The sequence below is a fragment of the Ochotona princeps genome, chromosome 1 (assembly GCF_030435755.1).
Source record: "Ochotona princeps isolate mOchPri1 chromosome 1, mOchPri1.hap1, whole genome shotgun sequence".
NCBI lineage: Eukaryota > Metazoa > Chordata > Mammalia > Lagomorpha > Ochotonidae > Ochotona > Ochotona princeps.
The window spans coordinates 20395013-20410870 of record NC_080832.1 but is presented as its reverse complement, the minus strand read 5'-3'; the positions used below and the strand labels follow the sequence as shown (position 1 = coordinate 20410870).

Genomic DNA, 15858 nt, shown 5'->3' with positions numbered 1-15858 from the left:
ATTGAGTTGGTGAGATGCTGTACCAGGTCCCTGGATGAAATAAGGTGTAAATAAATTATGTCCAGCATGTACATTTGCATTGTAATCAGTTGTGAATTGCAATTTATGTGAAGCCATTTGTTTTGCAAATGTTTCTTTGTGATTAAGGGCTCAGAGTCTGGCAAAAGTTCCTGTTTCATAATTCACCTTTGTTCATCACCAACTGTAGAAAACTGGGTTTAAAGAAACGCGCTGGAGCAGCCTGCTTTCAACACCCAGCACTAGTGACGCAAGGCCCAGCAAGCCCTACCAAGAACTGCATCTCCCACGTGGGGTACCCAGCTGGGGAATGGGACTTTGGCCTCGGAGATACAGCTGCCAGCCTTCGCCACGTCCTCCCCGAGCAGACGTTTCCAAAGAAAGATGGTCCTCTGAAGCTGTGAGTCCACTGCCTGGATGTGTACCTCTTGCCTCCATTTACCTTTCAATCACTCCATCATTTGGAAAATGTTTGCTTTTGTGGGTGCCAAGACTGTACTTTTAATCTTTCTTCAGGATTGCAGCAGGATGCTAGCAGATTGTGGTCCATAAACTTTCAGATATCACAAACCATCAATGAAAAAGCAATCAGTCCAGCAAAGAGCATGTGAAAGGGTGAAAGGAAAGCCATGGAGCTGGAACGAGGAGGTAAAATGGATACAGAAGAGGGAGAAGAGAAGAAACCCAAATCTCAGGCCCAAAGTAAGGCTTCTGGTATACATACATATTTGTTGTCAGCAGGTGGAACAAACTCGGCTAACTAGCCAAATATAGTTGTTGAAATGTTTGGCTTATGTATGAAAACCACATTTATGGAGAATTGATAATTATTCAAGCTCAAAACTGATCTTTAAAAGTTTATAATGCAAGTAGTATGTGTAGAAGGCATTGCATGATTGTCACATTCTGTTGTTGCTTTACTGTTGTACGGTTCTGAGTTGCTCAGAAGACAGCCATATTGTAAAAAGGAGCTGACCAGAAATGAACATTGAGTAATAGTCTCATCTTAAAAATGCTTTTGCAACTTGTTATGCAAAAGTCACAGTTGCAGAAAAGTAGATTTTCATCTGGGGTTTTTAAGCAGAGCAAGTATGATATAATTAAGTTATGTCTAGACCAGATTTTCTCTAAAACCCATTCTCTTTTGCACAGAACTTTTGTTCTATTTGGTTATTTTATTTTTTCAATATTGCTCACATCATTGAAAGGAATGTATGCCCATTTGGGTCTCCAATTAGGACAGGGAGTATCAAAGCATGGAGAAAGGTGGGTGGGACAAATGTTTCAATTTTTTTTCTCTTCCGTGTGTCTGCTGGGTTGGGGAGGGGGAGGAGATGAGAGGGCACCATTCCTTGCTGTCAAACCACATTGGCTCCTGGGGATAGGGGACAGTCCGCTGATGCCTTACAGACTCTGATGTGGAGAAGAGTGCTCCGAGGTTGTTGCTTGAGCGGTGTTCATAGTCCTGAGATGTTGTCAGCTTAGTTGGATCATGGTCAAGAAAATCTTCCCAGGGCCTGTTGGCTGACCAGATCCACCTCAGAGTGCATCCATAGACCCAGACAGTTGCTGCAAAGCTTGGTCAGGGCAGATGTTCAAACTGCTCTGCTTTCCATCCTCTGACAAAGCATTTAACATCCTCCTTTGGTTCATATGAGCTGGCTGTCACGTTCCCCTTGTGCATATTGACATGCTGTCCAATACATAGGCATCGCCAACTGAGGAGGCCCAGTCCCAATACATGCACTCCAAGATCAAATCTCATATAATGATTTTCCCTATGGCCAGGGTTTGAGTTCAGCCATCCTGTTGGGGAGTCCCCCAAGAAACCCTATCTTGGATGACCTCAGACTTGACTTATGTGCTCCAGCCAGTGCAGGATCAGGTTTGGTCTGTCATGGGCATCAGTCAAGGCACATATTGGTGGATGAAAGCTATCTGGTCAGTTCTGTCAACACCTCTATCACTCACATCAACTGATGGATACTGCGGCCTAACCCAGCCCAGCCTGCTACAAGCCAGCTTTCTATGCACACCAGTGAGTGCCACACCTTAGTCAGGGTGACCCCCAATAACCCTCACTAGGCCTACACCCATTCCTGGCTTCAAAGTGTGCCAGCATGTACTGTGGTCTGGCCTGGTCTGTCCATCTGGCTCTCATGAGTGCTGCAGTTTAACTCAATCTGACCCATTCCCACACCCAGCCAATATGCATGCCAATGGTGCTGCTGCCTTAACCAGCCTGGCCTGCCCCCCAGTCCTGGCTCTCACGGTCAGCAGTTGGAGCTGCAGCTCAGCAGAGGAGTGCCCAGAGTTCTGCTACCAGACTAACTCCCAACCCTGAATCTCACTCATTCTGGCAGGTGCTGTTGTGGCCCTGCTTGGCATGCTCTGCCCTCGGTCCTGGCCTTTGCATGTGCCAGAGGGTGCTACAACCTGGCCCAGCCTGGTTACCTCACAGCCCCAGTTCCCACAAGTGTCAGTTGAGTTTCATCATCCAGACCGACTCAGCCTGTGTAAGCCAGTGGGTACTGTAGTCCCACAGAGGTGAGCCCACAAGTTCTCTAGAGAATCTGCTCCAGATCCAGTTCTGCGTTCTGGTGGATTGCTGCAACCCAGCCTGATGTGGCCCACCCCCTGTTCTGACACTTGTGGGCAGCCCAGCCAGGCATGCCCCTTAGCCCCAGCTCTTGTGTGCACCAGCAGGCAGCAGATAATGCTATTTAGCCCAGCCCAGGACTCCCACATGGGCAGGTGTGTTGGCTTGACCCATACATGCCCTCTGGCTTCCTCCCCACTAAACCATCTGGTCTTAGCTCCCTCAATATCTGCAAGTGCAGTGGGTAAGTCTTCGGGAGCTTGCAGAAGTCCTTCTAGATCCATCAAGTACTTGGTGGTCTCTACTCCTACACGCCACTAAATCCCCTTCCCTGGGCCAGCATAGCCATGCCCACCCCTGCCAGCAGAGCGCTGGGGTTGTCTTCCCCACATACCTTTAAAATGTAATTTAAAAATAGAATAGGCAATTATGCTGGCATGCTGATTTAGATTACAAAAACTTGGCATTAGCCAGAGTGCCTGCCAGCTACTGGCTGCTTTTCTTCCAGCAGTGTAACACTTGCCAAGGTACAAGGTAAGCTAGGCAGTTGGCTATAGCTGGGGACTTTTATTCTGTTTATATACACAGAGTAGCCAGTACAGGTTAAAAATCAATCCTCTTAAAATAAGAATGCAAATACATTATTCACTTAATTGAAATGGGGTTAAAATAAAAAATAGTCATTTCAAGAATTGTAGGCAGGGATGAAACTTAACTAATACCAAAATAATACAGTTTCCACCACTCATCTTTAACCAGGCCCTTGCACCACACACGGAAAAAATCAATGTGCTTACCAAACCGCAAGACATGTGCTTTTCGATGAAAATAATCTACTACATCATTTTTTAAAAATAAGTTTTCTAAGCTGGTCATGGTTTGTTGGCTGTGATAGTGTGAAAGGCATCATTTTCCTTGGAAGGTCCTCTTGTTTTTGTTGTTCTGTAATCTGTGGAGTTGTTCTTGGATTCTCCACTAGTGATTCAGAGCACAGACATTTGTGTCCTATGGTATCATTTGAATGTAGTGTGTATCACTTACAGATGCCTGAACAGGAGCCTTCAGGGTTCAGCTGTCAAATGAGGTTGAGTTGTGCCCACCTTATACATTTGAGATGAGATTTAAATGAGCTGATACATGACAATGCCAACACAGTGCTGGCTACACTATAAACAGTAAATATTGGTTATTTTTAATATAGATCTTAACACTATGAGTTTTATACTTTCTAATAACCTGGCATCTATTAATTATGCTTTAAGAGTCCACAAGTGCACCACGTGTGTTCTTTGGTAAAGCTACATACACTGAGTAACGATAGTTTGTAGAACTGAAGTTTTGCATGTTTACTGCGTTTCTGGAGATCATTTCAGCCTATTAAAGCCTTAGCTGTTTAAAACCTTAGGAGGTAATCTCTTTGTCTTGCCAGTTTTCACTTATGTATCTCCAGCCACTTCATCTTATGTAGAGAAGTTCTGTGCAAAAGGTTCTGCTGAGATTGTTTTTCAAGACTAAGAGTACTAGAGAACAATTTACCTGATGCACAATATAGTTTCTTTACAAAGCTAGCCAGTATATTGATATAATGACAGAACAGTGTTGTCAGAGAGCATTCAGATAAAGACTGTGATTCTAAAACTTTCAGAGCTGGGCTTGGAGGTTAGACCTAGCTACTAAGTAAGGATGCAAGATCCTGAAGGGAAATGGATGGATACCCAGATTAGAATCATTCAAGCAAGGTTTATAAATAAGAGAAATGTTAGGAAGGTGTAGGCCAGGGCAGGTAGGAAACTGTAACAAAACATTGGGCTGGGGGAGTCTCCAATTGGGGGAGATCTTGGGAACCAAGAAGGACAGACATTTCTGTAGAGGGGAGCAGCTTGGTGGAACTCTGGCCTTCTGTTGAGGCACACGAAGCCCTTCTATGTGGAATACACTCCTTAACTTTATCTCTTGTCTCTGCTATTCTGCCAGAGTTCCCTCTTGGCCAAACTGAAGGGAAGTCATGGACTACATGCGCCTGAATATTCCATCTAGATAAACCTACCAGGGAAGGAGTAGGGTTGAAGGTGCAAGGTGGGCCTGCAAAGGCAAACAGAGGACATTTGTACACGTGCTGATGTCAGAAGAATCTAGAATTTGCTTTTCCTCATGATTATATTCACTCCTGGCACCTGGTTTATGAAATAGTTTTATAAGCACGCACTACACTAAAAACCTCATGGTACTTAACAAGTAAGCTATTTTTTGAAAAACAAGGGAGAGCACATAGTTTAAAATCTATGTCCTGAAAATGTCAAACAAACAAAAGCATTTGCAGTATGAGAGATAGATAAATACTCATTAGACTTGTTAGGTATGTAAAACGTCATCTCAGGACACTGAGCTTACTCTGCTCGGTCATTCATCCACCAGCCAATGAATGCCTATTGATCATCTCTAGTGTGTTAGACGTTGTACTCAACTTTGGATTAAAAATAATTATTGAAATGAACATATTCTCTGTCCTTTGAAACTGGTCAGTGGGATGAGGGAGTGTAAGCAGCAGAACAACATTACTGCTGTGTGTCCAGATGAACTACCCAAACATAAAAATTAGAGAGCTGCCATCTCCATGCTAAAGAATTACAAATAATTCTTTTTTGGAAAAAGACTTATCTATTTGAAAGACAAAGTGACACACACACACACACACACACACACACACACACACACAGAGAGACAAAGATAGATTTTCCATCTGCTGGTTCACTCTCTCAAATGGCATACCAGCCAGGACTGGTCCAAGCCAAAGTCAGGAGCCAAGGACTAACTCCATTTGTGTCTCTTACAAGGGTGGCAGGAGTTCAAGTACTTGCAGAAACTTCTGCTGCCTGCACAGGTGCATTAGGAGGGAGCTAGATCAAAAGCACAGCAACCAGGACTTGAGCTGGCTTTGCAAATGCCAGCCTAACCTGCAGTGCTACAACACAGGCCCAAACTTAAACTGTCTCATTTTGTTTTATTTTTTTAATTTATTCATTAATTACATTGTATTACGTGACACAGTTTCATAGGTACTGGGATTCTCCCCACCCATCCCCAAACCCTCCCACCATGGTGGATTCCTCCACCTTGTTGCATAACCACAATTCAAGTTCAGTTGGGATTCCCTCATTGCAAGCATATAACAAACATAGAGTCCAGCATCCTATTGTCCAGTCAAGTTCAGTGGCTTCTTAGGGAGACCCTCTCTGGTCTGAAGGCAGAGCCAGCAGAGTATCATCCCGATCAATTAAAAGCTAAACTGTCTCATTTTGGAAAACATTTGTTGAGACCAGGCAGAGGTAGTTGCTACCAGAGTCTACAAAACACTCTCCAATATAGTTGCTACTTGAGTTAGTGGTTATCAAGCACTACAACTGTGGCTAATGACACCAAAAAACCAAATTCTAAACTTTGTTTAACTTCAATTAAATTTAATCAGCCACATGTGGCTGTGATAAAGTACAAAGCAGACTTTGAAGTACAAGATGTACTAGTTGGAGCTTGCGGAACGTAAGTCATTTCCCTTAACTTTGCTTTCGAACAGGGTTACTGTCAGGTATTCATTTTACACAGAGAGCTGTGTTCCAACAGATACCAAGTGCAGAGAAATAAAAACCAGGCTGATAGAAACAACAGTTGTTGACAAAGAGGTAGAGAAACAGGAACCCTCATGCACTGCTGGTCTGCATATGAAACAGCCCAACTGCTGTGGAAAATGGTGTGATGACTCTACCAGAAACTAAACATAGGATTACCATGTGGCCTAGAAATTCCACTGAGTACAAAATGAAAAAAAAAAAAAAAAACAAGATTTCAGAGAGAGATTTGTACACCAATGTTCATGGTAGCATTATTGGTAGTAGTCAAAGGATAGAAATGACTCCAGTGTACATTGACAGAGGAATAAATAAACAAAACCTGGTAATTCATGCAATGAGACATTATTCAATATTACTACATCACTTGTATAACTGTATATAGTACACATTTTCATACTTGTAAATAAATTATATATTAGACTATATTCAGTATTATTATATTATTTACATGGAAGGAAATTCTGATATCTGCCACAATATGTGTGAATGCAAAAAACATTATGCTAAATGGACGTCAGTCACAAAAGAAAAGTGTTGTATTAATTCCACGTATATGAGGTGCTTAGAGTTGTCAAATTCGTGGAGACAAAAAGCAGAATGGTGGTCAGCAACGGATGGGGGAAAAATTAGGGAGTTAGTATTTAATGGATCTAGAGGTCCAGGAGGGGAAGATTAAAAGGTCCTGGACATGATTTGGGGTGAGGATGACATGATAATGTCTTAAAATGGCAATAGTAGCATAGTTGAGGTTGTATACATTTCATCACAATAATATGAAAAAATCAACTAAGCATATTCCCTGTCCTGCAGGTGTTCCCCGACTAACATAAAAGAGAAATAGTAACTGGTAATTAGCACATGGTACAAGGATATGGAAAGACTATGTGACCGAGGGTAGTGACAGAGCCACACCACACCTCAAACTGATAGCTGGGCTAAATGGCTTTGCAGTCTGAGAATTGACACGTTTATGAGCCCTGAAAATTGGGCATGCTAGTGACTTTTGCTATGATGGCTCCAGCTGACAAGTTCACATGACAGTCATGTCTCCTCTGTACCTGTTCATGCTTTTATCTGGTTTCAACCTCAGTTCTCATCTGTCCTCTGCCCGCCCTTCCCCCCACCCCCAAATCCAGACTGGAATCTCTAGAAAAATGAGCTAAACAAGAATTCCAACCTGGAGATTGAACAGGGGAATGGGTACTGAAGAGAAAAACTCAGATGGGCCAGCCTGCAAGCAGTGTCGTTATCCCTGTCTGCATCCTGCCACTATCGCACTCTTAAACATCCTACTCTCTGACAGCCAGCTTGTATTTTTTCCAGTCAACCCTCTGTGACTCACAACTACCATAATTTTTTTTAAAGATTTATTTATTTACATTTGGAAAGGCAGATTTACAGAGAGAAGGAGAGACAGAAAAAAAAATCTTCTATCCACTCTTTCACTCCCTAAATGACCGCAACTGCTGGAGCTGAGTCAACCAGAAGCCTGGAACTTCTTCCAAGTCTCCCATGCAGATGCAGGGTCCCAAGGCTTTGGGGCATCCTCCACTGCTTTCTCAGGCCACAAGCAGGAAGCCAGATTGAAAGTGGAGCAGCCAGGGCACAAACCAGCATTCATATGGGAACCCAGCACTTGCAAAGGGAGGACTAGCCAACTGAACCATTGTGCTGGGCCCTGCCATGATTTTTTGATCCCCTGGTAGTTCAAATCTACATACTCCTTGGTGTTCTCTCACTTTGGCCCAAACTTGTCTTTCATGCTCTCTCTTCTGTCCTAACTGGGTTATATGTCATGCTGCTTCGCAATCATCCTCTTCACACATTGTCAGCAGTATCACCCCTCTCTTATCCACCACACCCCCCTGGCAATTCCAAACTTCGGTTGTAGCTGGCCTCTGCCTAACTGTATTTGCACCCAACTGAGAAAGTGAAGTTGATGAGAACATTCAGCTATACCTAGCGGCCTCCTTTCAGGCACATCCCCTGACCTCCCAAATACCCTCTAGTAATATTGTCTGCTCCCAAGAATTCGTCTGGGTTTCAGAGTTCATTCACAGTCTTGCTATCCTATGTGGTTATTTCACCCTTCCTCTCCTCTCCCCACTCTTTACTGTTAACTGATGACTCCATATTTCATTGGTAAAACCTGTGCCTGCCTCAGCACGTACCGGCCCTGGCGCCCCCACAGTCCGCCTTCTGTTCTCCTACCGAGGGTATGTGCTCTCCTTTCTACTTTAGCCTTCAGTTTCTTTAGAGCACTGGATCCCACTCCCTCTCAAATATTCCAGAACGTTATTGTAGCAAGTTATTCCCTTGGTTCATGCCTATGAGCAAATACATATATCTTCTAAAGCAATAAAGCCTCCATTTCTAATAATATTTCTTCCTATTACTACATTGTTTCTCTGTCTTCATTTACTCTTCTCATTTGCTGTAGGCCCACTGCAAACAGGTTGTGTTCACCGCTCTCCCCCAGCCACTAAAAATCTCGCAGAATTCACCACTGACCCCTCTGTGGCCAATCCCTTCTTTCAGTTTTTCGTACTATTTCTACCCACTTTTTCAATATTTGATAGAGCTGATTAGTCTTTTTTGAATTTTTTTTTTCATTTGGTCTTGGACACTGTTCTCTCTCAGTTGCTTTTCTATCTCAGTTATCAAATCTTCCCCACTCTCCTTTTTGATTCTTTATCTTTGTGACTTCTGAACTTTAGGGTGCCACAGGGCTGGACTTCTCAATTTCATCTGCATACCATCTACACATCATCTACTTACAAATTTAGATCACCATCCCGATGAGATCACTCATCCGACCAACTGTCTTCTTTGACAACTTGAAAACTGCACACATAAAATGTGCCAAATGGTACTTCCAAGGCCCTGCAATCTTGTATTTTGCACCTTAAAGGAACCAGTTTTGAGTAAAATCCTTGACTTGTCAATATTCTTGTTTTATGTCCTAAATACAACTTGTCAGCAAGTCCTATTGGTCTTTCCTCATGAAGGTAACCGAGAATGCTGCTACTTCTCACCAGCTTAACCAGCTTCACTACGATGGCCTGACAAGGGGTTCCTACAGAGAAACCAACCAACAGGAAGGGCATATGGAAAGGCAGAGATATTTCATTCATATGGATGTATCTCATATTTATCCCTAAGTATGCAGTCATATTAATGTATGCCTGTTTACATCACATCATACTGCTCTCCTGCTAAAAGCTTCTCTGTGTCTTCCCATCTTAATCAAAGTAGAATGTAAAGACCACCCGACCACTGAAGTCTGTGCTCCATGTTCCACCCCAGCATCTCCACCTTCGCTCTTCCCCTGCTCACTTTGTTCTGCTCACACTCACGTTTCTCCGAGAAGCCATGCCCTCACCTGCCAGGGATTCACATCTGCGCATCTCTCGACCTGAAGCGTTCTTAATTGAACAGCCACAGCTCTTCTTTCCTTGGTGGTTTTGTTGTCTCAGAGGCCTTTATAATAAGCCTATTTTTCAAAACTACAGCACCTTTACTCCCGTTTATTCAAGTTTCTTTGAAAACAGACTGTACTTCTGAAGGACAGCTTTACATTTCCAGAAAACTGGCAAACATGGGGCAGAAAGACCCCACCAGGTCTGTTCCCAGGCTCCCCTAAGGTTAGTGTCTTACTTTAGCATGGCACATTCATCACAACTAATGAGCACTTGTTGATACTTAATTACTTGCAAAAGCCATAGTTCGTTCTGATTTTATTAGCTTTTACCGATATTCTTCTGTCTCAGAATTCCACATTACGTCTCACTTTCCTGGCTCCAGTGGCTTCCCAGGCAGTGGCTCGTTTTCAGATTTCTCTGGTTCTGCAGGATCTTGACAGAGTTGGGCATTTTGCAGGATGCCTCACTATTGCTGTGGTGTAACAGTTTTCTAATTGGATTGTGGTGATGGTGATGGTGATGGTGATGGTGATAGGTCTTGGAGGAGGAAGGCCCCAGAGGCAGGGCGCCATTTTTATCTCATCATTTCCAGGGTGCATAGCATCAATATGATTTCAGCATCAATAGATTTCAGCTTGTTGAGGTCCAGCTGGAGCACCCGCTGAAGCAGTGTTTGCTAGCAGTATTTGTCAGCTCTCTCCACTGTAAAGTTATGCTTTTCTCCCCTTTCTGGGCTCTACTTTTTAATTGTTGTTTGTTTAAGGAAATTACTAGGCACTGCTCATATTGAAGGTTTGAGAGTCCGTGCTTCTCTTCGGTAAAGATGGAATATCTATGTAAACAGTCTATAGTTCTGCCTGGGCGGCTTGTCCGCTCTCTCCCACTTCTTACCTGGTCACTCGAGTGTTGTCAGTATGGATTCATGAATAATCCAACCCTAGTCACACCGGTGGAAGGACCTGGAGGCTAAGGACAGACTGTCCCTGGAAGATCCAAGCCGGTGAACAGCGGGCTGCGCTGTGCAGTTCTCTGTAAGTACTCTCTGAGGTTTGCACAAGAATGGCTTCGACCAAAAAGGCTTTTCTCCAAAAACAAACAAACAAACAAAACAAAACAAAACAAAACAAAACACCCCACTATCTATAAAGGACCTTTGCTCACTTTCGTTGCTTAAACAGCTCCAGGTTTGCCATTAGGAAACTCTTGTAACTAATTTCTGTATTTCTTTGACATTCTCCTATCATTGTAGGGGCTGGTTTTAAATTTTTATTTACTTTTTTAAATGAGCACTTCCGTAACTTCCAAAATAATTCCTACCATCCCTCACAATACCTATGCGCTGTATTCTGCCCACCTATTCCCACCAAGTTCTTAGGGCCTTGGCAAGTTGTCCGTGGCATTCAACGAATGAATGAGCCCAGCTAGCATGGGCGCAGTTGGAGGGGACTGGACAGTGTGAGTTCTGGGAAGCTGACACCTGGACGCCATGTCACCCGCAACCCGGTGGTCTGCGTTGGCTTCTGGCGGCCACACCCACGCTCATAATTCGTTTCTAACGTCCTCACCAGGGAAAAGCACCGGACAGCAAATGTCATCAGGGCGGCGGGGTTTCCCCGGGAAAGTCCAGCACTTCCCACCCGGCACAGCGCCCTGCCTTGTGTGCCCAGAGAGAGGTGGGGAGGACAAGCGAGTGGCCTCTGGAGACAAACTGCCCTCAACCCCGCAGGAGCGCCTGGGGGCGCACGGCAGGCGCGCTAGAGCCCCGAGTTCCGGGCAGCCCGGAGCGCACCGGCCGCGGGCGGGGCTGCTGGCGACCGCCGCGCCCCTGCGCCGTCGTCCTGGGGCGGGGCCTCGTCCCCAGCTGTGGTCGCCTCGGAAGCGGCGGGGGCCGAGCCAGAGGCGCCCAGATGCTGCCGTGGTGGAGGCAGGCCGCGGTGGCTGCGGGAGTCACCGTGAGCTGAGGGTCCGGAAGGCGCGCAACAGGCTGTGCCCGCGTCCCGCACTCAGCGCGGAGCAGGTGTTCGGATGAGAAAACAGTTTCTCGGCTGGCATACTCGCTCCAAGTTCAGGTTCGTTTTTTCTTCCTTGGGTCCCCTTTTCTGTTCCCAACCGGGAGAGCTGGAGGTGTGGGACCTGGACTGGTGGGCGGGGAGGCTCACCTGGGGACGCGATGCTAGGCTGGGGATTTCGGATTTAGCCCAGGTCCGCCGTTTGCTTCCAAACAACTTAGAGACAAGGCACTGAGCTTCTCGTGTAGGATACAACAGCTTGTACCTTATTTCGTTTTTCCGAGGGCGAGGAACTGAGGATTTAGTAGAAATTATTTCCGAGGCACCTGCTTTTTGCCTTCATCAAGATCCACCCATTCTACTTTTGCTAATTGGAGGCTAATTGACTTTAGTCAGATAAAACTGCTCAGTTCTTAGTGGGGTGCATTGTCTCAAACACACCAGAATGCGGACTTCTTGACTTGAACTTAACAGTGTGACTCAGGAGCCAGGAAATACGGACCAAGTGATAGCGCTATGAAGCAGTTCCTTGCAAGCCCACATGAGTTGTCACAGAAGAACAGAGGCAGGAGCGTCCCCGGAGCGAAGTCTCTGGCTCGCTGCGCCCGGAGAACCGCGTTTCTTCCGGCAGTGCGCACACTCTGGTGGAAGCTCTAGTTTCTCAGCAGAGGGAGGAGTTGTTATTTCCACACGGGTTTCCAAAAATGACTCACAGGGCTGCTCTGTTAATTGTGAGACATTGTTAGCTCACTTTTGAAACGTGAGGTTTGCTCCGTTTGTATTTTAAAAACTACAGATGGGAAATCTGCGCAGCCAAACCGGAGCAGGCGGTGTCTGGAGTAAAAATTCCAGTTTTCAGTTTGCCAGAGTGCCCCATGGTGTGACAAACCAGCCGGGGTGACTGGGCTGCTCGTACATAGCCATCGAAAGCACGTGCTTAAATTATTTTTTATTTATATCAGAGGGAGAGGAGGGGAGGAAAATAGGGAGGGAGGGAGACGGCACTTCTATCTGCTGGTTCACTCCCCAGATGCCCACAGTGGTTGCTGTAGGGATAAAGCCAGGAGAACTCAATGCAGGGTTTCCCGCACATGAATACAGGGAGGGACTTTGGAACCATCCCTGCTGCTGTCTGTATGGGCAGCAATGCTGAAATCAGGAGCAGTGGCTGGGATAGAACCCCGGGTACGGGATGTGGGGCGCAGGCGTCTGAACTGCTAGGCTAAATGCTTACTCCCAGGAGTAAATTTATTTCCATATTCAATAACTGCTTTCTGTTTGCACTGCCTGACAGAAAAGCTCCTATCTCATTTGACATAGGGTTTATAAGCCACTCTGAGAGAAGAGTATATCAGAGAGCTTATCTTTACTCATCTCATGCTAAAATCGTGAGGAAAAAAAATAATTGGAGGTTGTTGTCAGTTGGAGCTGGGGAAATAAAGTGGCGAAGCTGACAGATGCCACTGAGTCTGCAGGTGCAGGGGCTGCACTTAGGAGTCCAACACCCGGGGGAAGAGCAACAGTCAGCGTCAACCAGAGCTCCCAGGCACCTCTCCTGCACCAGCTCTCCCCTGAGCTCCGTCTGCACGCCCGAGGTCATACAGGATCTTTAAAGAGCATGCAAGGCCAGCAAATACACCGGAAAACCCATAAAATGAGAATGCCCAGGAAAGGCTTCTGTCCCAACAGGAGTGATGTTAACACACATCTGTGACCTGGAACAGACTGGATCATTGCGGGGGACAAGGAAGAGTTTAGGTTTAGCCATCCAATTGCCTTTTTAGAAAGCTTCTTCTTCATTTGATAAGGAGTTTAATATAGATGCTAGAAAGGTATAATTTTTAAGATGTTTGAATTAACCATATTTCCTATTATTTAATAGTCATATAAAAATAAACTCAGACTATTATTACCTGATGATGGCGGGCACTTTTAGTTTCTGTATCTTTGGAAAAACGGAGTGACCGATTAATGGATTATAATTTTTTAACATTTTATTGAGACAAATTTCAGAGTGGTGTTTTTTAAGATTTATTTTATGATGATTTGAAAGGCAAAGTTACAGAGACAGGATACACACACCGCACACACATGCACACATGCATACACACAGGTGCACACACAGAGCGTCCATCTCCTGGCTCGCTCCCCAAATGGCTGTAATGACTGGTGTTAGGCTGGGCAAAAGCCAGGAACCTAGAACTTCATCAGAGTCTCCTACATGGATGGCAAGGCCCAGGTACTTGAGCCATCTCCTATTGCTCTCCCAGGTGCATTAGCAGGAAGCTGGATGGGAAGTGAAGCGGCCAGGACTCAAATCAGAGCCCATATGGGATTCTGGTGGTGCTGCAGGCAATGGCTTAAACTGCTATGCCATAGTACCAGTCCCTGAGTGTTTTTATACAATGGTGCCCCCTATAACACTCCTGAATCCACATTTTCTTTCTGTGGTCTTAGATAGTTAGGATCAATGCAGATCCAAAAGTACTAAATGGAAAATTCCAGAAATAATCAGATATTTTGAGACAGACAACATTTACATAACTTGTATTGCAGTATATTATTATAATTGTTCTATTTTACTGCTCGTTGTTATTGTTAACCTTTTATTGTACCTAACATAAAAATTAAACTTTGGTATAAATGTGTCTATAGAGATGATCAACAAATTGCGATGGCTCAACTTGGGGTATTTTGATTTTGCCATGGGTCTGACACACAGGGATCCAGTAGAAATCAAAATTAAAAATTTTGAATTTGGAACTTTCCCAGGCTGTGGTAGGTGGTGTGTTCCTGTCTCCTCATGTTGGGGAACAGTGGTGAGCCAGCTCCTAGTCAGCCAAGTCATCACAGGCGAAATAACTGAAGGCTTCGCAGTGCGTGTATTGCTAAGCTGGGATGTTTGGTAGGTTAGGTGTGTTAAAAGCATTTTCCACCCGGTTTGAACTTTCTGTGAGTTTATCAGGTGGTAACCCTGTTGTAAGTTGAGGAGCACCTATACAAGGAAAAAACGGCTCATAAAGAGTTTAGTCCTATGCTCAATTTCATGTATCCCCTTTTCTAATGTAACCCCTTTGGCCAGGGGAGACTACTACGCTTTAAGACAGTCTTTTCTAACACAGTATGGCTGTGTGTGTTTCAGTGAGCAAATCCATTCTCACAGTTTGTTGTTGGGATTGAAATCTGCTTAGATGCTTTTGGATTGTTGCTAGCACAAAGGAAATTTCTCCTAATCCTGGCATATCATCCTCATGTAGGAATAACCCACAACATGTTAGATGCACCCACCTACAGTGATGAGGGGGCTCCTCACCCCACCCTCACGCTGAGAAATATGTGATCTGGGAACGAACTTGGAATAGTCTGAAATGTTCTCCTGGGAATTAGAACATTTTACTGGAGACTTGTGGTGTCTGAAGATTCTCGGAGCTTAAACAGGTGGTTCCACAGAGCTCTCCTGGTTATCACCATCCCAAGCACTGAAAGTCCAGTTCTTTGTGTTCTTAAACAGGTCTCTAAAAAATTATTTTTACTGGAAAGGCAGATTTACAGAGAGAAGGAGACATAGAATATCCTCACTCCACTGGTTGACTCCCCAAATAGCCACAACAGCTGGAGCTGAGCCAGTCTGAAACCAGGAGTCAGGAACTTCTTCTGGGTCTCCCATTTGGGTGCAGGGTCCCAAGGAATTGGGCCATACTCCAGTGTTTCTCCAAGCCACAAGCAGGGAACTGCATGGGAACTGGAGCAGCTAGGATATGACCCAGCACCCACATGGGATGTTGGCACTTAGAGGTGGAAGATTAATGAGTAAACCCCATGTTCCCCATGTTTAGCGTCTTGTTTCTAAAATCTCCCAGAGGGGAGCCTAAGGACTGAGAAAGACCAGCAATGGGGTGAGGGTGCTAATTAATCTACAGAGCAGGGTCAAATGGTGGGAGAGTAGCTGACAGAAGCAAGCATGGACGCAAAAACTCCAGGACTTACACTCCTGATTAACCATCTGCCTTTGGAGACCTGTTTAGTTGTACTTTTACCCTGATGCAGGTGCCCTACCTGCCCTTCCTGCCTGTATGTCCAGGACTTCAGTAAGTGAGATTGACCCCACTCTAGTTGTCCTCTTGATTTTAGCTTGGGGAGTCAATTGAGGTAAGATCCTTCTTTCTATTTGGGAATTCAGGTGA

General features: G+C 44.9%; 1 protein-coding gene across 4 annotated transcripts in view; it reads left to right on the top strand.

Moving 5' to 3' along the window:
* Window positions 1–395: 395 nt before the first annotated feature.
* Window positions 396–15858, top strand: part of STX11 (syntaxin 11) — a 45964-nt gene continuing 30501 nt past the window's right edge. The window contains exon 1 of one of the 4 annotated variants that reach the window (XM_058668103.1): window positions 396–418. Coding sequence is in view for 1 of the 4 variants with exons in the window: in XM_058667923.1 (XP_058523906.1) it covers window positions 648–720 (73 nt within the window). In the remaining 3 variants the exon portion in view is untranslated. Of the gene's footprint in view, window positions 419–483; window positions 721–11248; window positions 11729–15858 lie in introns of those variants that run through there. The other 3 variants (XM_058667923.1, XM_058668049.1, XM_004587289.2) reach the window with 3 other exon arrangements.